Source organism: Lathyrus oleraceus, chromosome 7 (genome assembly GCF_024323335.1).
Source record: "Lathyrus oleraceus cultivar Zhongwan6 chromosome 7, CAAS_Psat_ZW6_1.0, whole genome shotgun sequence".
Lineage (NCBI taxonomy): Eukaryota > Viridiplantae > Streptophyta > Magnoliopsida > Fabales > Fabaceae > Lathyrus > Lathyrus oleraceus.
In genome coordinates this window covers 165,200,307-165,227,853 of record NC_066585.1, presented here as the reverse complement: position 1 = coordinate 165,227,853, position 27,547 = coordinate 165,200,307, and the positions used below count along the sequence as shown (strand labels likewise).

Here is a 27,547-nt window from a genome sequence, read left to right as displayed (position 1 = left end):
CTTCCAGTCCCATAATACAAGCTTTGTACTCAGCCATATTATTCGTGCATTTGAAAGTTAGCCTTGCTGTAAACGGAATATGTGTGCCATGAGGAGTAATGATCACTGCCCCAATTCCATTTCCATACTGATTTACAGCGCCATCAAACACCATCGTCCACCTGGAACCAGGCTCTGGACCTTCATCAAGTGTAGGCTCATCACAATCTTTCATTTTCAAATACAGAATCTCCTCATCTGGGAAGTCGTACTGAATAGACTGATGATCTTCAATTGGCTGGTGTGCCAAAGGGTCAGCCAAGATACTACCTTTGATAGCTTTCCGAGCTCGATACTCGATATCATACTCAGACAACAACATTTGCCAACGGGCAATTCTCCCAGTTAAAGCAGGCTTCTCGAAAATATACTTGATTGGATCCATTCTGGATATCAACCAAGTTGTATAATTTATCATGTACTGGCGCAAATGCTTAGCAGCCCAAGCCAAAGCACAACACGTCTTCTCAAGCATAGAGTATCGAGACTCACAATCAGTAAACTTCTTACTGAGGTAGTAAATAGCAGATTCTTTCTTCCCTGATTCGTCTTGTTGACCGAGTACACAACCCATCGAGTCTTCAAGAACAGTCAGATACATGATCAGAGGTCTTCCCTCTACAGGCGGAGACAAGATCGGAGGTTCAGACAGATACTCTTTGATACTGTCGAAAGCTTTCTGGCAATCCTCGGTCCAATCAAGAGACTGATTTTTCCAGAGAAGCTTGAATATCGGCGCACATGTGGCAGTCATGTGGGATATAAATCTGGAAATATAGTTCAAGCGGCCAAGAAAACCTCGGACTTGCTTCTCAGTTTTGGGTGCAGGCATCTCTTGTATTGCTTTGACCTTTGCAGGATCAACCTCAATACCTCTTTCGCTGACAACAAAATCCAACAACTTGCCGGAACGGACTCCAAATGTACATTTGTTCGGATTCAGGCGAAGTCTGAACTTCCTCAGACGCTGAAAAAGCTTCAACAAATGCTCAACATGTTCCACTTCCATTCGGGACTTAGCAATCATATCATCAACATAGACCTCTATCTCCTTGTGCATCATATCATGAAACAAGGTAGTCATAGCACGTTGATACGTGGCTCCGGCGTTCTTCAAACCGAAGGGCATCACTCGATAACAGAATGTTCCCCAAGGTGTGATGAATGTTATCTTCTCCATATCCTCGGGTGCCATTTTGATTTGGTTATAACCGGAAAATCCATCCATAAAGGAAAAGACTTTGAATTTAGCTGTATTGTCTACCAACATATCAATGTGTGGTAGAGGGAAATCATCTTTCGGACTAGCTTTATTCAAATCTCTATAATCAACACACTTACGGACTTTTCCGTCTTTCTTAGGCACAGGCACAACATTGGCCACCCATAGAGGATACGTAGAAGTCACCAGAAACCCCGCATCAATTTGCTTCTGAACTTCCTCTTTGATCTTCACTGCCATATCTGGATGAGTTCTTCTGAGCTTCTGCTTCACAGGCACGCACTCAGGCTTCAAAGGCAGGAAATGTTGCACAATATCTGTATCTAGACCTGGCATGTCTTCATACGACCAAGCAAAGATATCGGAATATTCTCGTAGCAAACTGATCAACCCCTTCTTGACAGACTCTTCAAGAAGTGCCCCAATCTTCACCATACGAACACAATCTTCAAACCCCAAGTTGATTGTTTCCAGATCTTCGAGATACGGCTGAATGATCTTCTTCTCGTGCTCAAGGAGACGGGTAATCTCGTCAAGAATCCCTTCAACATCATCTTCCTCTGCCTCGAATACAAGGAATTCAAAATTGGGAGATGGCGTTTGTAACACCCCGATAATAATATGATAATTATTTAAATTAAGTTAATAATATATTTATTAATTTAATTAGATAATTGGATTATTATTATTATTATTATGTTGGAATTATTGAATTATTATTATTATTGGAATAATAATATAATTTGGAAAATATATAAGTGGGAATTAAGGAAAAAGAGTTCATTTTTGGAAAATAAGGTTTTTACGTGAAAAGCAGAGAAGCGATCGTGAAAGAGGAAAAGGGGCAAAGGGGAAGAACCAGAGAGCAAAAGGTTGGAGAAGAGCTTGGAGCTTAGAGATTTTGCCGGATTAACTCAGGTAAGGGGGGTTTATCGTCGATTAATGGGTATTATGGGATAATATGTGATGGGTAGTGATAAGCCGTTAATTTGACCCTAATTGGGATTATTGATGCTGAAGAATTATGTTGGATAAATTGTATTTAGACTGTAATTGAATTTGTGTTTGGGTTAGTTGTGAAATTCCGAACGTATAGCTTTTTACGGAATCGGAATCGGAGGTCCGGAAGTCCTCCAACGGCGGAAAATGCGGAGAATTCTGCATTCTGCCTTGTGTTAGCGCAGGAACTGCTGTTTTGTCTGCGTTAACCGGTTAACCTAGGGCGTTAACCGGTTAACACTGTTGCGAATTGTGAAATTGGTGCTGTTTTGCCTGCGTTAACCGGTTAACCCAGGGCGTTAACCGGTTAACACTGTTAAGTTTTGGGCAGTGAGCGTGTTTTGCCTGCGTTAACCGGTTAACCCAGGGCGTTAACCGGTTAACACTGTTGCAGAGTGGAAAATTGGCTTTTTAATGTTGTGTACATAATTGAGAGTTGGCCTATGTTGGCGTATGATGTAATAGGGATTATTTCCCGCTGTTTTGAGCAGTATAGGTATTAGTAGAGTGTGCTAATACTGTATTTAATTGATTTACATGATAATGATGTGTTGATACATGTGTTGATGATGTATGATGGTATGCATAATGATGTGAATGTATGTATTATGCATGTATGTGTGAATGGACTGTTGTATGGCTTAGAGTGTGAGCATATGTCCGTTGTGAATTGTTGTGGATGCTGCATTGCTAGATGATTAGCGTGCATAGCATAGCCTTTGGGGCTGTAGCTAATTCCCATGGTGAGGAATTAGTGAGTGAATCATTGTGGATTTGTTGTTGATGTTTGCATGCTAGATGATTAGTGTGCATAGTCTAGCCTTCGGGGCTGTAGCTAGTTCCCATGGTGAGGAATTAGTGAGTGAGTCACTAGGTCTCAAATGAGTGGGACTAGTGAGCTTAGTAGCCGTATCTGGAGGGATCGGTGAGCTTGAACTATATGTTCAAGAATAGTCGGTACCGCATGTGTGGAGTCTCATTGCATAATGTATGTATGGCGTATAATATGAATGGATGTATTCCAATATTATACGTGTGTTTGTGTTGTTGTAGAGTATGATTTGAGATTATACTTGTGTGTTATGGAATGTTGAGTATGATGTGAGCTGATGTGCTGTTACTGATTGTATGTTGTGATTAGGGTGGTTAATGTGTTAAATTACTTAACATTGCATGATATTTTATAATGCTTATTATATCGATTGAGGAACTCACCCTTACAACTATTTTTCAGGTAACGAGAAATGAGTTGAGTAGAAGCGAATGCTTGGAGTCTAGTGTAGTCTCCCTAGTGGGTCATGCTCTGATAGATGTAACATCGGGAGGGAACATTTTAATTGTGTTGTTGATGATTGTTGAACCAGTTTACATGTAGTATGTTACATGTTTGGATTAATTTGATTTATATCCGCTGCGATTTATGCAAATGTTTAATGGATTAAATAAAGAGCATGACAGTTATTTTGGAACATGGTGTGAATGATTGTGTGACACCCTTAACTGCATAATTACTCTGATATATGTTTATTATTTTAATTAAATATTTGGGGTATTTTAGAAGGGTGTTACATTAGTGGTATCAGAGCATAGTCGGTCGAGTCGAGTCGTAATTATTCTGTTTCCCCTGTATGGGATAGGTGTTGTGTAACCCTATCAGTACTTATTGTTTGGCTTGTTGGGTTTTCAGAATAGAGATGGCTGGAAGAGGTAGAGACGATGCTGCGATTGCTGAGGCTCTGGGTATGCTAGCTGGAGTACTTGGAGGGAACCCGAACGTTGTGGGAATGGGAGCTGCTCGTCAACTGAGTGAGTTCCAGAAGAACAATCCTCCAATGTTCAAGGGAGCATACAATCCAGATGGCGCTCAGAAGTGGTTGAAGGAGATCGAGAGAATCTTCCGAGTGACTGAGTGTGCCGATAACCAGAAGGTCAGGTTCGGTACGCATATGCTGTCAGAGGAAGCTGATGATTGGTGGGTTGCTACCCGCACTGAGTTGGAAACTGCTGGGAATGCTGAAATCACTTGGGTTGTGTTCAGAGAGAGATTCCTGAGGAAGTACTTTCCAGAAGATGTCAGAGGAAAGAAAGAGATAGAGTTTTTGGAATTGAAGCAGGGTAACAGGTCTGTTACTGAGTATGCTGCTAAGTTCACAGAACTGTCGAAGTATTACACTCCCTATAATGAGGCTGCTGGAGAATTTTCGAAATGTGTGAAGTTTGAGAACGGGTTGCGTCCTGAGATCAAACAGGCTATTGGATATCAGCGGATCAGAGTGTTTTCTGACTTGGTTGACTGTTGCAGGATTTTTGAACAGGATTCCAAAGCCAGAGCAGAGAGCTATCAGCAAAGGGTTGATAGGAAAGGCAAGAATCAGAATGATCGTGGAAAACCGTATGCAGCTGGCAAAGGTTTTCAGAAGCAGAGTGGGATGAAGAGGCCTAGTGGGGGAGACTCTAGCGCCCCTGCTAAGTGTTATAGATGTGGTCGAGCTGGACATCGTGTCCATGAGTGTACCAGTGCTGAGATGAAGTGTTTCAAGTGTGGCAAAGGTGGTCATTTGGCTGCAGAGTGCCGGTTGAAGACTGTAACTTGTTTCAACTGTGGAGAGGTGGGTCATATCAGTCCACAGTGTCCTAAGCCGAAGAGAGAACCAGTCGGGAGGCAAGGTCTTTGCTTTATCGGGTTCTGAGACTTCTGCAGATGATCGTTTGATCCGAAGTACGTGTTATATTAATGGCTTTCCTCTTGTAGCTATTATTGACACCGGTGCTACTCATTCCTTTATATCTTTGGATTGTGCTGTGAAACTTAAGTTAGAGATATCTGAGATGCATGGTAGTATGGTGATTGATACTCCTGCAAAGGGTTCAGTGACTACTACTTCAGTTTGCTTGGGTTGTCCTTTGAGTATTTTTGGTAGAGATTTCGGGATAGACCTTGTGTGTCTTCCACTAGTGCAGATTGATGTTATCTTGGGTATGAACTGGTTGGTGTTTAACCGAGTTTCTATTAACTGTTTTGATAAGACTGTGATATTTCCTGAGGTTGAGGAAGGAAAGGATTTGCTTCTATCAGCGAGACAAGTGGATGAGGCAGTAGCAGACGGGGCAGCGTTGTTTATGCTGTTAGCGACCTTGGAGGCTAAAGATAAACTGGTGATTCGTGATCTAGCAGTGGTGTGTGACTTTCCTGATGTATTTCCGGAAGACGTGAATGAATTACCGCCAGAGCGTGAAGTTGAGTTCTCGATTGATTTGGTACCTGGTACTAGACCGATATCGATGGCTCCGTATCGTATGTCTGCTGTTGAGTTAGCTGAATTGAAGAGTCAGCTGGAAGATCTGTTGGATAAGAAGTTTATTCGTCCGAGTGTGTCACCGTGGGGTGCGCCAGTGTTATTGGTTAAGAAGAAAGAAGGTACTATGAGGTTGTGTGTGGATTACAGGCAACTGAATAAAGTGACGATCAAGAATCGGTATCCTTTGCCGAGGATTGATGATTTGATGGATCAGTTGGTTGGTGCGAGTGTGTTCAGCAAGATAGATTTGAGATCGGGATATCATCAGATACGTGTGAAAACTGAGGATATTCAGAAGACTGCTTTCAGAACAAGGTATGGACATTATGAGTATTCTGTAATGCCTTTTGGTGTGACTAATGCGCCTGGAGTATTCATGGAGTATATGAATAGAATTTTCCATCCGTACCTAGACCAGTTTGTTGTGGTGTTTATTGATGACATTTTGGTGTATTCGAAATCTGAAGAAGAGCATGCTGAGCATTTGAGAGTGGTTTTAGGAGTTCTCCGAGAAAAGAAGTTATTTGCTAAACTGTCTAAGTGTGAATTTTGGTTAGAGGAGGTTAGTTTTCTTGGTCATGTGATTTCAAGAGGGGGTGTTGCTGTTGATCCTTCTAAGATAGAAGCGGTATCTAAGTGGGAAACTCCGAAGTCTGTTGCTGAGATTCGAAGTTTTCTTGGTTTGGCTGGTTATTATAGGAAGTTCATTGAGGGATTTTCTAAGTTGGCGTTACCGTTGACGATGTTGACTAGAAAGGGGCAAGCGTTTGTTTGGGATTTAAAATGTGAAGAAGGTTTCCAAGAGTTAAAGAGAAGGTTGACTACTGCTCCTATTCTGATATTACCGAGTTCGTCGGAATCATTTGAGGTTTACTGTGATGCTTCATTGTTGGGTTTGGGTGGTGTGTTGATGCAGAATAAGCAGGTTATAGCTTATGCTTCGAGACAACTGAGGGTTCATGAGAGGAACTATCCGACACACGATTTAGAGTTGGCAGCTGTGGTGTTTGTTCTGAAGTTATGGAGGCATTATTTGTACGGGTCAAGATTTGAAGTTTTCAGTGACCATAAAAGTTTAAAGTATTTGTTTGATCAGAAAGAACTGAATATGAGACAGAGGAGATGGTTAGAATTTCTGAAGGATTATGACTTTGGTTTGAATTACCATCCGGGTAAAGCAAACGTAGTGGCTGATGCATTGAGTCGGAAATCATTACATATGTCTATGTTAATGGTTAGGGAATTGGATTTAATTGAGCAGTTTAGAGATTTGAGTTTGGTGTGTGAAAGTACTCACAATAGTGTTAAATTGGGAATGTTGAAGTTAACGAGTGGTATTCTGGATGAGATTAGAGAAGGTCAGAAATCCGATGTGCTTTTGGTTGATAAGTTGACTTTAGTGAATCAAGGTCAAGGTGGTGAATTCAGAGTTGATGAGAATGGTGTTTTGAAATTTGGTAATCGGGTGTGTATTCCGGACGTTACCGAACTTAAGAAGAGTATTCTAGAGGAAGGACACCGTAGTGGCCTGAGTATTCATCCGGGAGCTACGAAGATGTATCATGATTTAAAAAGTTATTTTGGTGGCCGGGAATGAAAAGAGAAATTGCAAGTTTTGTTTATTCCTGTTTGACTTGTCAGAAGTCAAAGATTGAGCATCAGAAGCCGTCTGGGCTAATGCAACCGTTGGCTATTCCAGAGTGGAAGTGGGATAGTATCAGTATGGATTTTGTTTCTGGTTTGCCGAGGACAAGTAGGAATTTTGAAGCTATTTGGGTGATTGTTGATAGATTGACGAAATCGGCTCATTTCATTCCGATCAGAATGGATTATCCGTTAGAGAGATTAGCCGAGTTGTATATTGAGAAGATTGTAAGTTTGCATGGTATTCCGTCTAGTATTGTTTCGGACAGAGATCCTAGATTTACATCGAAGTTTTGGGAAGGTTTGCAGAGGGCTTTGGGAACTAAGCTGAGATTGAGTTCTGCATATCATCCGCAGACTGATGGTCAGACTGAGAGGACGATTCAGTCATTAGAGGATCTTTTGAGAGCTTGTGTTTTGGAAAAGGGAGGTGCTTGGGATTGTTATTTGCCTTTGATTGAGTTTACCTACAACAATAGTTTTCATTCGAGCATTGGTATGGCACCGTTTGAAGCTTTGTATGGTAGGAGATGTCGGACACCTTTATGTTGGTATGAGTCCGGTGAGAGTGTTGTGGTTGGACCGGAGATTGTTCAACAGACTACGGAAAAGATTAAGATGATTCAGGAGAGGATGAGGATTGCTCAGAGTCGTCAGAAGAGTTATCATGATAAGAGGAGGAAGTCACTTGAGTTCCGAGAGGGAGATCATGTGTTTCTTCGTGTTACTCCGATAACTGGTGTTGGTCGAGCTTTGAAGTCAAAGAAGTTGACACCTCGATTTATTGGTCCTTATCAGATTTTGGAGAGGATAGGGGAAGTAGCCTATCGTGTCGCTTTACCGCCGTCGCTTGCGAATTTGCATGAGGTTTTTCATGTGTCTCAGTTGAGGAGGTACATTCATGATCCGTCGCATGTAGTCCAAGTAGATGATGTACAGGTGAGAGATAACCTGACTGTTGAAACATCACCTATGAGGATCGAGGATCGGGAGTTGAAGCAGTTGCGGGGTAAAGAGATTGCCTTGGTGAAGGTAGCTTGGGGAGGACCAGCAGGTGGCAATGTGACTTGGGAACTTGAGAGTCAGATGAAGGAGTCTTATCCGGAGTTATTCGCTTGAGGTATGTTTTCGAGGACGAAAACTCTTTTAGTGGGGGAGAGTTGTAACACCCCGATAATAATATGATAATTATTTAAATTAAGTTAATAATATATTTATTAATTTAATTAGATAATTGGATTATTATTATTATTATTATGTTGGAATTATTGAATTATTATTATTATTGGAATAATAATATAATTTGGAAAATATATAAGTGGGAATTAAGGAAAAAGAGTTCATTTTTGGAAAATAAGGTTTTTACGTGAAAAGCAGAGAAGCGATCGTGAAAGAGGAAAAGGGGCAAAGGGGAAGAACCAGAGAGCAAAAGGTTGGAGAAGAGCTTGGAGCTTAGAGATTTTGCCGGATTAACTCAGGTAAGGGGGTTTATCGTCGATTAATGGGTATTATGGGATAATATGTGATGGGTAGTGATAAGCCGTTAATTTGACCCTAATTGGGATTATTGATGCTGAAGAATTATGTTGGATAAATTGTATTTAGACTGTAATTGAATCTGTGTTTGGGTTAGTTGTGAAATTCCGAACGTATAGCTTTTTACGGAATCGGAATCGGAGGTTCGGAAGTCCTCCAACGGCGGAAAATGCGGAGAATTCTGCATTCTGCCTTATGTTAGCGCAGGAACTGCTGTTTTGTCTGCGTTAACCGGTTAACCTAGGGCGTTAACCGGTTAACACTGTTGCGAATTGTGAAATTGGTGCTGTTTTGCCTGCGTTAACCGGTTAACCCAGGGCGTTAACCGGTTAACACTGTTAAGTTTTGGGCAGTGAGCGTGTTTTGCCTGCGTTAACCGGTTAACCCAGGGCGTTAACCGGTTAACACTGTTGCAGAGTGGAAAATTGGCTTTTTAATGTTGTGTACATAATTGAGAGTTGGCCTATGTTGGCGTATGATGTAATAGGGATTATTTCCCGCTGTTTTGAGCAGTATAGGTATTCGTAGAGTGTGCTAATACTGTATTTAATTGATTTACATGATAATGATGTGTTGATACATGTGTTGATGATGTATGATGGTATGCATAATGATGTGAATGTATGTATTATGCATGTATGTGTGAATGGACTGTTGTATGGCTTAGAGTGTGAGCATATGTCCGTTGTGAATTGTTGTGGATGCTGCATTGCTAGATGATTAGCGTGCATAGCATAGCCTTTGGGGCTGTAGCTAATTCCCATGGTGAGGAATTAGTGAGTGAATCATTGTGGATTTGTTGTTGATGTTTGCATGCTAGATGATTAGTGTGCATAGTCTAGCCTTCGGGGCTGTAGCTAGTTCCCATGGTGAGGAATTAGTGAGTGAGTCACTAGGTCTCAAATGAGTGGGACTAGTGAGCTTAGTAGCCGTATCTGGAGGGATCGGTGAGCTTGAACTATATGTTCAAGAATAGTCGGTACCGCATGTGTGGAGTCTCATTGCATAATGTATGTATGGCGTATAATATGAATGGATGTATTCCAATATTATACGTGTGTTTGTGTTGTTGTAGAGTATGATTTGAGATTATACTTGTGTGTTATGGAATGTTGAGTATGATGTGAGCTGATGTGCTGTTACTGATTGTATGTTGTGATTAGGGTGGTTAATGTGTTAAATTACTTAACATTGCATGATATTTTATAATGCTTATTATATCGATTGAGGAACACACCCTTACAACTATTTTTCAGGTAACGAGAAATGAGTTGAGTAGAAGCGAATGCTTGGAGTCTAGTGTAGTCTCCCTAGTGGGTCATGCTCTGATAGATGTAACATCGGGAGGGAACATTTTAATTGTGTTGTTGATGATTGTTGAACCAGTTTACATGTAGTATGTTACATGTTTGGATTAATTTGATTTATATCCGCTGCGATTTATGCAAATGTTTAATGGATTAAATAAAGAGCATGACAGTTATTTTGGAACATGGTGTGAATGATTGTGTGACACCCTTAACTGCATAATTACTCTGATATATGTTTATTATTTTAATTAAATATTTGGGGTATTTTAGAAGGGTGTTACAGTGTTGGATCATTATGTTCAATGGGTTTTAGAATCAACCTGCATAATGATTTTGGATAATAAAAAGCTTTAGAATTTAAACAAGCAAATCATTATGCAGATGAAAAGATTGCTTTTATTTTTTAGGGTTTTTTGTGATCACCGATTTCATGCAAAAGCAAAAAGTGAAAACAAATGGAAAAACAAATGTTTAACAATGCATTAATTGAATGAAAATATCATTGTATATATGCTGCCAAGAATGTCATCGCTTCTCCTTTTGGCATGGGAAAAGGGTTTTGAACAAAGTGAACATATTATGCTGACTTATGAATGACCGTAGGAACATCCACAGCGACCCAATTGTGGCAGATACCACCAGGGATAACAAAGTTGCTCAAATCCTCTGCATCCTCTTCCAGAATAGCAGCAGCTTCCTCAGCTTGATCAGCATGGATGAAACCTCCACTCTTGAACAGCCCTTTCTTGTTAAATGCCCCAGAAGAATAGCCAATGCCAGCCCGGGATTTATTGTCTTCAAGCTCAATCATCTTCCCTAAACCAGCAACTGCACCACATTCAATGGCCAGTTTCGCATCACGATAGGAAGCAAATGAAGGAGACTTCTTCTCAATCGGCTCAGCAATAGACAAAGCTTGGAAAGGCGTTCCAACTTCATCCTTAGCATCAATATATGAGAAAGAAGACAGGTGGCTAACCAGGAGAGCCTTTTCTCCCCCTACCACGACCAGTTTCTTATTCTTGACGAATTTCAGCTTCTGGTGTAGGGTGGATGTCACGGCGCCAGCCTCGTGAATCCATGGTCTACCAAGGAGACAGCTATAAGATGGGTGGATATCCATAACCTGAAAGGTAACATGGAAATCACTTGGTCCAATCTTGATTGGGAGATCAACTTCCCCAATCACGGTCTTACGCGACCCATCGAAAGCTTTCACAACAACACCACTCTGCCTCATGGGAGGCCCCTGATATGACAATCTCGAAAGAGTGGTCTTCAGCAATACATTTAGAGATGACCCAGTGTCTGTTGGTGTAAGCCCTAAAGGCCAATACTTTTGGTACTTGTATCGAATTATTTATTAATAATAAAAGGCTTTTTCTTTATTACGTTTGTTTAATAAAGTCCCTAGAATAGCTAGTCCGTTTAATGTATTCAGTGTGACTTAATCATGAGATTAAACATAAGGACACTATTCTTAAAGTATCCGTAGTCGAGCTTTATTGTGAAGTGGAATGATATTAAAGCATTAAGACTATTATGTATATAGACTGATGATCACATCTCATGGATCATGGATAAGGAGTTATCAAGTCTTAAACATAGGTATGAATATTAAGAGTAATATTTATACCGGATTGACCCGCTATGAGAATACTATATAGAAAGTTATGCAAAGTGTCATAAGTTATTCTCATGGTGATAATAGTGTATTCCACTCTTCGACCTGAAACCACTATGGATCCTAGATGTAGAGTCGAGTGCTTTATTGCTGATCCAACGTTGTCCGTAACTGGATAACCATAAAGACAGTTGATGGGTACTCCACGAAGCATGCTGAGGGACATGAGTGACCTAGATGGAATTTGCCCATCCTGCATAACAGGATAAATGTCTACGGGCCCAATATTGAACTAGACAAGGATGACACGGTCTATGCCTTGTGTTCAATATAGACATAAGGGCAAAAGGGTAATTATACACATAAGTATTATCACATAAGGAATTGTCAGATCACATGACATTTTCGTGTCTTGGGTAGCAGCGATGTGTTGCTAGATACCGCTCACTGTTTATTATGTTAAATGCGTGATTTAATATAATTGCCAATGTCACGAAAACCTACAGTGTCACACACAAAGGACGGATTGATGAGAGATAGAGTAACTAAGGAATACCGTAAGGTACGGTGCCCTTAAGTGAATTATAGAACATCGTAAGGTACGGTGTACTTGAGTAGAATACGAAATATGGTAAGGTACCATGGGCTTAAGTGATTTTGGGCATATTATAAGATATGGGCCAAAATACACTTAAGTGGGCTTTTTAGCTTGAAGCCCACACAAGTGGTTCTATAAATAGAACCCTTGTGCAGAAGCATTCAGCACGGTTGCATTAATTTCGTTTTCTCTCTCTCTCTCTCTCACTCAAAGCCTTCATTCGTACCAGCTAGCACTGAGATTGAAGGAATTCGTTCGTGTGGACTGAGTAGAGACGTTGTCATCGTTCAACGTTCGTGATCGCTTCGTGGATCAGCATCAAAGGTTTTGATCGTCACAAGAGATCTGCACCAAAGGTTTCAATCGTCACAAGAGGTAAATATTCTATCACTGATCATGACCATTCGTAAGGATCTCTAAAGGAGAAAATTTTAATTTCCGCTGCGTTTTGGACCGCAATTCTCCTTCAGTGTCCACCAGCACGTTGGACATGGCATCAGTCTTGCAGTTCATGGAAATATGTAGAGCCATGTTGTGGTCTCTTCCCTCCTCAAGGAGATCAGCGTCACAGAAACTCAAAGTGTTGCAAGCAGTAATGTTTGCAACTATACTGTCAAACTGTTCAATCGTGACATCATGATCAACATAAGCCACGTCCAATACTTTCTGCAGAGCCTCCCTATGGGGTTCTGAATTCAGAAGCAAAGATAGCACGGAGATCTTGGACGGCGTTTATAGAAGCTGGTCTACAACGTTGTACTCACTCTTCTTGATGAGCCTCAGCATCTCATCACATTCTTCATTCACAATGCCACTTGGGCCAACAGAAGAAGTAGGAGTCTTTTGTACAGAGGAGGGTTTGGCAACAGGTGCCGGGTTCGGAACATTCACCGTAGTCTCAACCGGACGCTCAGCAGAATCAGAAACAACATGAGGCTTCGGGGGTGCAGAAAACACACGACCACTACGGGTCAACCCACTCACATCAGCAATATTTACCACAGAGGTTGAAGGCAACGGCCCTTCTTTCCCATCTTCCACAGCAACTGGATTATATCAGAAGGGAATTGCTCTATCTGAAGCATAAGGCACAGGGCCTGCAGGCTTGATCACCAAAGAAGGAGAGACCTTCGGCTTGCTACTATCATAACGGATGACAACAGGCTCAGGAATCTTGAACACAGGAGAAATCACATTTACTTCTGGTTCGTCTTCATCAACATTTCTGTTTTGAAGAATCTCAATGGTACCCTCATCCAACAGCTCTTGAAGCTCTCTGCGCACTTGGCGACAACCCAGTCTGTTAACAGAGCAGATGCGGCATTTGTCATGGTCGTGCTCCATATGACTGTAATCACACAGCAGACGATGCAACTCGACCAATGACTGTCGAATATGGCTCACATATTTGACTTTATATTTGCCAGGGCAACCCTGGACCATGTTAACCGACTTCCCATGCTCGGGCAATGGGTTCTTCGTAACATTGGGGCCTGAGTCCTCAAAGCTCAGAATGCTGCATCTCATAAGGTCTTGCACCTTAGTCTTTAATGGATAGCAGTTCTCTATATTGTGACCGGGAGCACCAGAATGATAAACACAATGCTGGTCAGGCTTGTACCACCACTGCGGGTTAGCAGGCACAGCCGGAGGATCCCTCGGGGTAATCAATTTCCGCTCTATTAAAGAGGGATATAGCTCAGCATATGACATAGGGATCGGATCGAAAGTGATCTTCTTCCTATCATAATTCAAATTGGCCTGATTATTGTTGCCACGAGGCTGGTAAGCCTGTTGCTGTGGGCGATGCTGCTGTTGATACTGAGGTTGTTGCTGATTATGCTGATTGCTATTGTCTCTGAAGACAGGTGTTATGTGAGCCACCTGATGCTGATTGTTGGCATGACGCACAGGCTTCCTCTTGGCAGAGGGACTTCTAGGTTTAGCGTGGGATTGCACAACATGTGCCTCCCCATCTTTCTTCTTAAACGCCCCATATCGTTTAGAAGAGCCTTCATCCTTAGTCAAACGTCCTTCCCGGACTCCTTCCTCCAAACGCATCCCCATGTTCACCATCTCGGTGAAATCAAAGGGAGCACTAGCGACCATCCGCTCATAGTAAAATGAACTAAGAGTCTTCAGAAAGATCTTAGTCATCTCCTTCTCTTCCAGCGGAGGAGTAATCTGAGCTGCCAGCTCTCGCCACCTCTGGGCGTACTCTTTGAATGTCTCTTTGTCCTTCTGGGACATGGCTCTGAGTTGATCACGGTCAGGAGCCATATCAACATTGTATTTGTACTGCTTGACGAAGGCTTCGCCAAGATCGTTGAAGGAACGGATGTTTGCGCTATCAAGGCTCATATACCAACGAAGAGCTGCACCAGACAAACTATCCTGAAAATAATGAATCAGCAGTTGATCATTATCAGTCTGAGTAGACATTTTCCTGGCATACATAACTAGGTGACTGAGCGGGCAGGTGTTCCCCTTATACTTCTCAAAGTCAGGAACTTTGAATTTGACGGGTATCTTAACACTGGGAACCAAGCATAATTCAGCAGCAGACTTGGCGAACAAATCTTTCCCTCGGAGGGTCTTCAATTCCTTGCGGATTTCAAGAAATTGGTCATTCATCGCTTCCATCTTTTCATTAACATCTGGGCCCTCAGACGGCTCAGAATGATAGATGGTGTCGTCTACCCTGGGAATGGTATGCACGACAGGTGGAGGCATTGTAAGGACCGGGCTAGATGCCGGCATGGAAGCAAATGTAGGAGCTGGAATATCTGGCATAAAACCTGGAGGCATACCCCACGGAAACCCAGCTGGCATGGCTAGCACGAAGTGAGCACTGGCAGCTGGCACAGTCGAAGAAACCACTTCCGATATAACAGTCCTCTGGGGAGGAGTTGCAGGCGGTGGAGATGGTTGATTCTGAGCAACCAAGAATCGATCCATCAGAGCACTCAGTCTAGCGACCTCTTCCTTCAGCTCACGGTTCTCTTGTTCAAGTTGATCCATCACTCTTGCAGAATTGGCTCGGGTGTAGTACCGATGAGTCAGCTTGTCTTCAAAATAAATGAAGAGCACAGAGTTAGGCCACAGACAAGAAGACCAGAACAACACCTGCTTATGCGAGATGATGCATGCAATGCTCGTGCATATGCTTTGTTTTTATTTCAAGGAACTTTTAGGGTTCTATTTGCAAATTTTTGAAATTTAAAACATTTAATCGCATATGGAAAAATATCTCATCAAATATATATTCGAGACAAAGAAGTACAACATTGTTGATTATTACAAGGGAAAAGGAAAATAAACATCCTATGGATCCCTAGAAACTCGAGATGCTGGAAGACGAGATACACAAAGCCTCTCGATCTCTCTCTCATATGCTGCTTCCATATCCGCTTTCTCCTTAGCGAGTCGATCATACTTCCTCTTCCAGAACTTGGAAGACTGAGGAAGCAGAGAAGTCCAGGTATCATTCGGATCATCTATCACCTGGTGCTCGAGGAATTCGATCAGGGCGTCCTTCTCTTTGATTTGCTGAAGCAACTCTTCTCTTTCACGGATCCAGGCACGTGAAATGTCTTCTTCTCTCAACTCCTCTATGCCTTGGTTAGGGAGGGTTGAAGGCCTAGCCATAACCAACGGTGTAGGACTCGGATAATCATATGGCATAAGATACTCTGATGCTCTCTGTCTGACCCAAGAAGTATACGGCTCCAGAGCAATGCAGTTCTTCGGACCCAACTCATTTCTACCCTTCTTGTGAATCTTGCGCCAAGCGCGGACCATCCTTGCTTTCAAGCCTTGGGGATCTTTACCCTCCTGAAAGAACACACCTTCTAACAGAATGTTATGAGGTTTATCCTTTAAGGGGAACCCAAGCTGACGACATGCTAAGATATGGTTGTAGCTGATCCCACCATATGTACCAAGAAGAGGCACATTAGGGAATTCACCATAATAATCAATGATCTGAACTGTATCATACACGCGATCATACCAAGAGATATCGTCATTAGTGAGAGACATAAGTCTCATAGACCACCGTAGACATCCCTTGTTCTCTTTGAAAGCAACCGTCTGTGGTAAGTGAGAAATAAACCACTTATACAACAGAGGCAAACAACACACAATAGCTCCTCCACCCTTTGCATTCCTCAAATGCAAAGAGAAATAGGTATCACCCAATAGAGTCAGAACGGGATTAAGAACAAAAAAGATCCTAATGGCGTTCACATCCACAAATTTGTCGATGTTGGGGAACAATACCAAACCATAGATGAGCAGCACGAATATGGCCTCAAAGGCATCCTCACTCATGGCCTTCCCATAAACGGTAGCTTGAGCGATGAGGAAATCAGAAGGAAGACCCTGAATTCCACCTTTGGTGGTCATATGCGCTTCAATCAGGGATTCATCTATGTGCAACAAGTCTGCAATCTCTCGAGAAGTCGGAATACTCTCTAAGCCACTGAACGGCACCTGATCCAGAATAGGAATACCCACAAGATGAGCATATTCCTCGAGCGTAGGCAACAGCTAAAAGTCTGGAAAAGAGAAGCAGTGATACAGAGGATCATAGAACTGCGCCAAAGTACTCATCAACCCTTCATCAACCTGAGTAGTCAACAGAGGCAGAAGCTTCCCATAACGAGCTTTGAAACCCAATGGATCTAATACATAGGATGTCAGATTCCTTAACTCTTTCACATCGGGCTGTCTAAAGTTGTACTTCTTTGTATGCCTTTTTGGTCTTTCCATGTCTGAAAATTTTGCAAATAAACCCTTTAAGTTCCTTGAAAATTTTCTCATTTTTTCTGATGACATGAATGCAGATGAATGCATGAATGCAACAATCACACTCAAGGATCAAGCAAATCACACCAAACAAAGGTCATGGGAAAGCTCATAGTATCCTTAATACCAATCATCCATTTTGGTGGATTACGATTTTCACCTTATCAACACCCAAGTTCCATTGATATTAACAATACCTGAACCGGTTCAATCATCCTTAATATCAATCATCCATTTTGGTGGATTACGGTTTACACCTTATCAACACCCAAGTTCCATTGATATTAAGGGTGTCTGAACGACTCAACCATGAATCACGGGTTTGTTGAGAGTCACGAGCATGGAGTCTCGGTTAAGAACCACCCAAAGGGAGTGTACTAGGGTTTAAACCTGCCGAACATGTTCTACCAGAGGTTCCCATAGTCATCATCCCATCTTTCGAATATTATCGGAGGAACGAATACTCGTATTCCAAAAATATTCTCAAGAGAGACTCTTATGAGTGTAGTATCGCGTAACAATCGCATCAGATCTTACATCTGAACGACCTCCGCACTACGTTCTAAAAATAGGCCAAGATGGGCTTGGTAAACTAAGGTCCTTGGCTTCTAAGGCACATGATTGAAAGAATAATGCCTAACCACAAATAACTTGTGTGACATTATTAATCCAACATGACCTCCACCAAGTGAATGGACTCGCAAGTCAACTTGCTAAGGAATACTCCACACAAGTTGACGAGACTATGCCATTCTCCTATCCTAAGGTGCACTCGAGTTCGGGTATAGAACTCATCTCACAGAGACCACCAAGCAAACAACAATTGTATATCAAGCAATTCAATCATTACAATCAATACAGTAATCCCAAATTGTACAAAAATATGTCATATAACAAATAAACAATATCATACAACAAGGGTGAAAAGTAGGCAAAACCACCAAGGAGATTTGTTTCCCCAGTGGAGTCGCCACTTTTCTGTAGCGGTGTATTCGTCACTTTATGATTTATTGATTAAATCAAAAGCAAAGCATACAAAGAATCGAGTCGCCACCGCACTTTTATTTATCCAAAGGAATGGCTAAAAAGCGAACAAAAGCCTAAGAAGTTTTACACATAGAAAACTAATGAAAAGATCAGAGATCTGGGTAAGGGGTTAATTACGCAATGGGAAGGTGTTAGGCACCCAAAACGTCCTAGGTACTCCTAGGGAGCCCTTTTCACAACTTGTTGTACGAAATGTTATTTGTTTATGAAATATTTATTGTGCAAACATGGATTGAAGGGATGAGAAAAGAATATACAAGTTATTATTTTTGTGTTTGAACGGATGAACCCGTTGCCTACGTACCTTTCCATGGAAGGTAAGGATCAAAACGCCGTAGTTCGGCTAAAAGATTTCCAAAAGTATGAGTGGATTCATTTTAAAACAAAAGCCCTAAGGTCTTTCGTTATCCACGGGAGAAAACTCAACCTTATACAAACAACAAGTCCACCATGTGAGAAAAGCTTCAACTTGCTAGTGAGGGGTTAACCCTATAATAAGCAAGGAAGTCTTACAATTCAATCACTAAGGACAAGAGGTGATATTAACATCAACCAACTAGGATAAATCAAACCTATGGCTAATGCATGAAAACTCATCAAGAATGGACAAAGCCACAAAACAATTGAGTGAGTGAAATTAACCAATTAGGATTTATTTACAAAATGGTCAAAGTATGATTAGAATTCAATTCAAAAGAAGTATTATGAAATGGAGTTTGAAAAATCAGAGGCTTAAGGCCTAGGTTTCTAATTTGAAATCATGTCAAAATGTTTGCACAATAGTTTTCAAGTTTTGATTAACATGCAAATGGAGGTTTAAAGAAACAAAAGGTGGGAGGATGAGGAAGTAAAACTTCTTAGATGTTCACCTCTTGAGATCATATGTAGATGATTCAAGTGATTCCTTTGGAATAGGCAACAATGCAATAAGCAGATAACAGAGAAAATGGATACCGGATGCCAACCAATGGACTTATACCAATCTCCTAAAACAAAACATGGATACCAAATGCCAATCTATGGACTTACACCAATCTCCTAAAACAAAGAGAAACATGGATACCAGATGCCAATCAATGGACTTACACCAATCTCACAAAACAAAATGGATACCAGATGCCAATCAATGGACTTACACCAGTCTCCAAGGAATGATCATAGGAAACAACTGCCAATCAATGGACTTACAATTGACTCCTCACAAGAAACAAATAACAAATGCAATAAGAGGAAACAAGTTGCCAATAAATGGTATTACACTCGACTCCAAGGAAAGGAATGCCAATGAATGGTCTTAGTTCCAAATCCCTTCCAGATCATAGGAAACAACTGCCAATAAATGGACTCACAATTGACTCCTCAATGGACAAAACAAAATGTCACAAAGATATGAACAATGGTTATGGAATGAGATACAAGTGATGATGATAAATGCACAAAGGCACCTGTAAGCAAACATGTACAGATGAATCAAGTAAGCAATCAAACAAGTCAATTAGCACACACTATATACAATCAATTAGGCTCAAGCAAGGTTAGGCTTTTCAGCCAACTGGAATGGGGTATTTTGTGCTCTTAACCCTAACATTGAGAGTTAGAGTGAAGCAGATGAAATGGAGATGAGGGGTGTGCCTCATAGCTCTTATCCCTGGCCTGGGAGAGCTTTAAACAATAGAAGGTGTGGGAGTTCAGAAAGTTGGAACTCTTCTCCACAAATGATTGACTCTATAAGATCTTGGGTTATTATTCACAATGCATCAACACATGGTGTGAGCAAAGTGAATGACACACTGAGTAACAGGAGATGGATTACACATCTCTTTTATCTGCCAATTGCCTCATAAGAGGACTTTTCCTGCTTGGCACAAAATTAAACAATCACAAGCATTGCCTCTTAAGGAGGACTTCAGACAGGTGCCTACCAATAATAGTAGGTCTTCCAGACTACATGAATATTAGAGATTATACCTAAGTGGTTAAGCAACCAAGCAAAGCAAAGTTCACAATGAACTTAAAGCAACTTATGTACATGTGGAAACACTAAACAAATCAGTACAATACTCAGGCAAAAAGACAACAGTCAATAAGCAACAGACAATCCCAATGTACAAAGATGTGTAAGCCAAAAGGCAAACTCAAATGAGTTAGCATCAACCTACAAAACACACAAATGTTAGTAATCAAAAGCAAACATCAATGCTCAAATGATAAAGCATCATCAACTATGGAACTTGGATGTTCAACCTGAAATCAAAGCTCAAATGTAAGCCACAAACCACTAGGTCAAAGCCTAGGGTCAAAGATGGAGAAAAAAATTTAAAACAGGAGCTGAAATTTAACATGAATCAACTTCAATCACATCTTGACACATTCCAAAAGGTCTCATATCAAAATCAATCACCAAAAGTATTTCATGATCAAATGAATTCAAAGGCAATTTTAAAGCTCATATGTGATCATCATGAATGAAAAATTCAAATCAAAACAGAAATGATTCAAATAATTCTGGAAAAAATTCATACACATTCAAGACATCTAACATGATCAACATACAAAAAATCAGAAGCATTGGACATCATTTGGTATAGAAATCACATGACTCAAGTTGAACAAGCAAAAGTGTGACACAAATTGTCACACCAAGTTAGCACAATCATAAAACAGCAATGGATCACAGGAAAAATACCAAACCAACACCAACAAGTCAAGTAATGTGTCTTGTTTCATCATGCAAAATTTCAAAGCAATTGGATAAGAAACAAGCATTTCACAAAGGTATAAGCAAGGCAAGGTCAAAAATGGACATATGATCAATCATTCTAGCACAAAATAAAATACAGCCAAGCACAACTTGTAAAATCATGATCATCAGAAAATAGACAAACAGAGGGACAATATGCAAAAAATTGGGATCAAATTGGTTGAGTTTTCAATTTTATATGATTTTTCTAAGTTGAAGAAAATATTGAAATTCAAAAAATGGACATAGCATAAAAATGAGGGGGAAAGTGGATAAACATGTGAAGCATTTGAAATTATGCCATCGCCCGGAATCGAAGTCAGTGTGCATTTGAAATTTGAGCGTGCCTCAAAACGGCAGCGCTTTGCCTTAAACCCTAGCGTGCCAAACATTTCGTAGCTAAATCAAATTTCGTAGCTAAATCAAATTTCGTAGCTAATTGGTAGCGAAACCGTGGCTGGTTCTGGAAATGAAGAACATTCAAGGTTGAAGATGAAGATCATCATGATCTTCATCTGGATTTTCCAGATTTTCAAAAACACGTCCAGAAATTAAAATCAAGCACAACATTCGAATCCTCATCACGTGTACATCAAGAATCCATAATCATTTCATGCAAAAACATCAAAACATGCACGGATCGAAGAAAATAAAATTCAACATCAAAACTTCAATTAGTCATATCTAACTCAAATCAGCACCAATTTGCACGATTCAAAGCTCAAATTCATCAGCATGCTTAGATCTACAACAACATAGCAAAGGATTTCAAAAATAAGAGATTCGAATTGTGACCTCTTGAAGTGCAGAAGCTGGAATTCGTGCTATCCAAGACTTGAAATGGTCAAAAGCTTCTCTGTGATGCTTGTATAAATGATTGGAGGAGAGATTGAAGCTCAAACACACTTGAATTCAGCAGAATTTGAAATCAGCATGGATGTTGCAAGCTTCGAGTATGCTTCAATATGGCACGGTTTCCTTTGATTTCACGTCCAAATCTTCTCAACAACACCTCAGGAGCATGAATCAACCAAGAGAAAGTGTTCTTGTTTGAAGAAATTGCAAAAAAAATTGAGAGAAAAGTTTGAAGAATTTTGGATCTAGATCTGAAAAATGAATGTTAATCCCTAAAAACAGTTATGATTACTCTTATATATGCCATGCTAATGCTTCTGTAATCAAGTTTAAACCAAATGCTAATGAGATTAACCAAATTTTAGGGTGTATGCACAAATTGGTTTTTCACCTCTATGCATGGAATGCATGTGTGAACAGTGCACGAATTTCATTCATTTTCACTTAAAATCAGTTTTTAAAACCAATGGTAATGGCAAAAAGTTCAAACCATGTACCAATTTTGAATTTTGTAATTTCCCTCCAAAAAACCAATGGATTAACAAATGATCATGTGATGACAATTCATGTAATGTGATGCATGATTTGGAAATTAGAGGTCAAGAGGAGAATATTGCAAAAAGAACCACTCATTTTGGAGCTTTGGTTGAAAAGTTATGCTTATTTGAAGTCCCATGCATACTTTTCCATGATTTGATCATATCTCCTTAACCACATATTAGAAATTCATGATCTTGGACATTTTGGAAATGGGAGAGAAATATCTACAACTTTCATGTTCAAAAAAATTTCATTTGAAGCTTTCTTGATGATGTAATCTTGAGTTGAAGTTGGTCCAAAATCTTTCCATTTTTGGAAAGTTCAAATTATAGGTCACTTGCTATTTTTGGAAATTCTTGACCTGACTTCAAATTCTTCAATGTGAGTGTTTGAAATGTCAAATGAGACTTGTTTGAACATGAATGAAGTATTTCTAATCACTTCCCACCTCCAAATCCACAGTTGACCTTGCAGTTGACTTTCTAGGTCTTTAGTTGACTGGGAAATGTTCTGATGAAATTCAAGCCTTTATCACTTGGGATTTTGCTTCAAAATGACATCATAGCTCATATGAACTCTTGTGAATGATTGTGGGGTCCAAATATCAAGAATGACCACCATCTATTGCTCAATGAATGCCTTTGATTGCCTTGACCTGTTGATTGCTTCATCTACAAGACAAAGGTTAGATCACATATTTTTGTACTTTTTGGTTAGTGATAAAAGGAAAGCAATGATATACAAATGCAAGGAATGCTTGGTGATCAAGAACCACTCTCAAAAAGATGACCCACCCATAGGGAAGGAAGCAAGGTGTCTAATGATCCTTGAGGCAATGTGATGATATGATATGATGCCATGAGGGATCTTAGGGACAAAATTGGGGTCTTACACTTTCATTGGGATAAATAAAGTTCGGTGGCGACTCTGTTCGAACGTAATTTTTTCCGCGACCATCGCGAGGAATCGTATTTTTCGATATGCAACAGATGGCGACTCTGCTGGGGACGACTAGTTCCAAGCAAAAGAGAGTGAAACCTAATTTAGTTCAGTTTCTGTATTGTGTGTTAAGCTTGTTTGTTTATCTATTATTTTTTATTCTGCTATTATTATTCTATCATAATTATTATATTGTGATTTATTGACTATGTCTTATTTGGGGTTCTCTGGTTGGTGATACTTTGTGAGATAGACTCTCCACCCGAGTCTGAGAAAAACCGTAAGATTAAGTTGGTGGTCGCGTAGTGGGCGCCCACAACGAGTCTTCCTTGTTGGGAAGAAACGAAGACCCCGTCTAGAGGAGATTCTTCTTGAGATATTATTTCCCGACGAGTCTTCGTCACGACGATAGTATTCTCAAGTTGGATCAATGACTCTAGGGACCTTTTAACCCATTATATCCGGTGGTTATGTAGTATCTACCTGAAAAGTCCCAGACTTATTGGGTTAATACGAAAGCACCAATCAGATGAGATCCCTTGGGCGTACTACTACCTTACAGTGGTATTCCCAACCTCGATCTATGACTCTGATAACCTTATTAGAACCTTGGACTCGAGAGTTGTGTAGTATGGGCCCACTAGGAGTCTTCCTCTTTGGGACCATACGAAGGCCTCACCCAAATGAGACTCTGTGTGGGGATGTTATTTGCAGATGAGTTTTCATCATGACAATAACTTTCCTAAATATTGATTGATGACTTTGGGAACCTTTTACCTTTAGCATCCTCCCAAAAGGGTTTGTTTAATAACCAATGGTACTCGCTCTCACGACCTGTATATTAACCTGCATGTGTCACGCATAATATCATTCATGGCATACCATTCATATTATTTTATTTCCAAGGAATCTGAGTATCATGAGTTGTAGGAATTCAGGAAACATGGAATCAAGCAAAAGAAACATTTACTCTTTCAAGTTCAAGGATCCCAATCTAAAGAGCTTACGTGACTTGGTCTCTCAGACGCACCCAATATACAAAATCAACTTTGGGAAGAATTATGGCAATTTGCTCAGCATCCTCAATCAACAAGTGGACCATACAGCCTTAATCACTTTGGCCCAATTCTATGACCTACCTTTAAGATGCTTCACATTCCAAGACTTCCAGCTAGCACCAACGTTGGAAGAATTTGAGCGTCTTGTTAGGGTTCCTATGAAGAACAAGCCACTATTTGAAGGGATAGATGAATCTTTTCCCCTTGAGATCATTGCTAGCACACTTCACATGGATGAAAAGGAAGCAGAGGCTAACCTAGAGACCAAAGGGAATACCAAAGGATTTTCACTAAGTTTTCTCTTAGAGAGAGATCATACCCTATTAAAAGCGGAAAGTTGGGATGCTTGTTACTCTGCTATTGCACTGGCCATCTATGGCATGGTCCTGTTCCTAAATATGGATGGTTTCGTAGACATGGCTGCCATTTGTGTTTTCCTTAATGGGAACTCAGTACCTACCTTGTTAGCTGATGTTTACTATTACATAAGCCATAGGTACACTAAGAATAAGGGATTGATTGCTTGTTGTGCTCCTTTATTATATCAGTGGTTTCTAGAACATCTTCCGAAGACATGTGCTTGGGTTGAACAGACAGATGTTAGTTGGCCTCAGAGATTGGGATCACTCCGATCAGAAGATCTCTCTTGGTACTCCAAAGAATACATCAACGTAGACATCATATTCAGTTGTGGGGATTTCCCAAATCTACCGCTTATTGGAACTCAAGTATGTGCAAATGCTAATCCAGTTCTATCACTCAGACAACTTGGCTACCCAATGGAAGGCCCTCCAGAGGCAAAGTCTTTGGAAGCTTTCTTACTTGACTTTGGGGTTGAGAATCCTAGCTTATTCCAACGAATCAAAGAATCTTGGAAGAATGTCAATCGAAAAAGGAAAGCTGATTTAGGGAGAGCAAATGGGATTACAAAAGAACCATATTTTCAGTGGGTAAAGGAAAGGGTGGAGATGGTCAAAATGCCATTCGTCATTCGAGCACCTGTACCTCTTCCTGGACCTAAGCTCACCCATGTCCCTACTGAAGAAATGGAGGAACTCAAGACCATCATGGCCAAGTTAGAAAAAGAGAATGAAGAGTTGCAGATAAAACTCCAACAAACCATCAATGAGAAAAACACCATGAAATGGGAGCTTGAGAGAAAGGAGGTACAACTTCTGGCACATGTGGAGAAGTTCAACAAAGAGGAGCATAAGAGAAAAAAGATCAAAGTGGGATTAGAACAAGTTGATCATTGTTTAGATACTCTTAAGGGTCAACTACGACAAGCTCGGAAAGAATGTCAAGACAATGAGCGTTGGTGGCATCTAGCCACGAAGGAAAACAAGACGATAAGGGATACACTTGGAGCTCAGATAAAAGAACTCACCAATTATGTCTGTCATGCAAAGGCTGAAGCAGATCAGGAGCGCTGACTCAAGAATATAGCCACCGAAGCTTCCAGGGTTTCACCCATGATATGGGAGGAGAAGTGTCGAGAAGTAAGAGATGCAAGGGAGTCTGTCAGCTATTGGAAGAACCAGCTAGAGTCATTACGCCAAGACAACTCCATATGGTTGAAAGAGCGAGACTATGTGATTGAAGATTATGAATCCTTTAAAAAGACCATAGATTTCCTACAAGGATATAGGGATAAGTTTCGTGCAAAGCTCGATGGGCTAGTGGGGTTCTGTAATTGGGCGGCTAAAGAATTGCCATGGAAGTTGAGAGACACAGTCGAAGAAATGAAGGAAGATAACACTCCTCCAGCCATAATTGTAGCGGTGTATTCGTCGCTATATGATTTATTGATTAAATCAAAAGCAAAGCATACAAAGGATCGAGTCGCCACCGCACTTTTATTTATCCTAAGGAATGGCTAAAAAGCGAACAAAAGCCTAAGAAGTTTTACACATAGAAAACTAATAAAAAGATCAGAGAAACTGGGTAAGGGGTAAATTACGCAATGGGAAGGTGTTAGGCACCCAAAACGTCCTAGGTACTCCTAGGGAGCCCTTTTCACACTTGTTGTATAAAAATGTTTATTTTTTTATGACATATTGTGCAAACATGAATGGGAAGATGAGAAAAGAATATACAATTTATTATTTTTGTGTTTGAACGGATGAACCCGTTGCCTACGTACCTTCCATGAAAGGTAAGGATCAAAACGCCGTAGTTCGGCTAAAAGATTTCCAAATATTAGTGAGTTCATTTTAAAACACAAGCATTAAGGCTTTTCATTACCAATGGGAGAAAACTCAACCTGAATCAACAATCCACCATGCGAGGACGGCTTCAACATACTAGTGAGGGGTTAACCCTATAATAAGTATGGAAGACTTACAATCAACTCACTAAGGATAAGGTAAGATTTACATCAACCACTATGGTAATTGAAACCTATGGATAATGTGTAAAACATATCAACAATGGACAAAGCCACAAAACAATTGAATGGATGAAATTAATTGATTATGAGTATTCACAAAATATGGTCAAAATAGGGTTAAGATTCAATTCACAGAAGTGTTATGAAATGGAGTTTGAAAAGCCAAGGACTTAAGGTCCAGGTTTCTAATTTGAAAAGACATGAAAATGTTTGCACAATAGTATCAAAGTTTTGAAAGCAAAGTGTGAAAAGGTTTAGGACAAAGAGGGTATGGGTAATGGAGTGTAAAACTTCTCAGAAAGGTTCACCTCTTGAGATCATATAGAAGATGATTCAAGTGTGTCCTTAGGAATAGGCAAATGAGCAATAACAAATAAGCAAACAAATGATATCGGAGGCCAATTGCTGGGCTTATACCAATCTCACAACAAAGGTGGATACCGGATACCAATAGATGGATTTACACCAGTCTCCTAAAACAAACAGGGATGTCAGATGCCAATAAATGGACTTATTCCAACCTCCTAAAGCAAAACAAAACCTGGATATCAGATGCCAATCTATGGACTTATTCCAATCTCCTCAAAGTAAAACAAAACAAAATATGGATGTCAGATGCCAATCTATCTGGACTTACTCTAATCTCCAACATATGATCATAGGAATACAAAAGCCAACAACATGGTCTTACAATTGCATCCTCACATACAACAAACAAACAAGCATTAAGCAATGGACATAAGTAGCCAAATGAAATGGTCTTACACTCTATCCCTTCCAAATCATAGGAACAATGGCCAATGAATGGACTTACAGTTGTCCTCAATGGGCAAACCAAAGATGGATCACAAAGATATGAAATGATGATCATGCAATAATGAAAAATTAATGATGATAAA

General features: G+C 40.4%; 1 protein-coding gene across 1 annotated transcript; it reads left to right on the top strand.

Moving 5' to 3' along the window:
* Nucleotides 1-24,144: 24,144 nt before the first annotated feature.
* On the top strand, nt 24,145-25,692 carry LOC127102629 (uncharacterized). Its single transcript, XM_051039976.1, has one exon. The coding sequence runs from the start codon at nt 24,145-24,147 to the stop codon at nt 25,690-25,692; it is 1,548 nt and encodes a 515-aa protein (XP_050895933.1).
* Nucleotides 25,693-27,547: the final 1,855 nt, after the last annotated feature.

Bases quoted from the DNA above. Each gene is read 5' to 3' on its own strand.
- LOC127102629 (XM_051039976.1), top strand. From the start codon at position 24,145: ATGGAATCAAGCAAAAGAAACATTTACTCTTTCAAGTTCAAGGATCCC.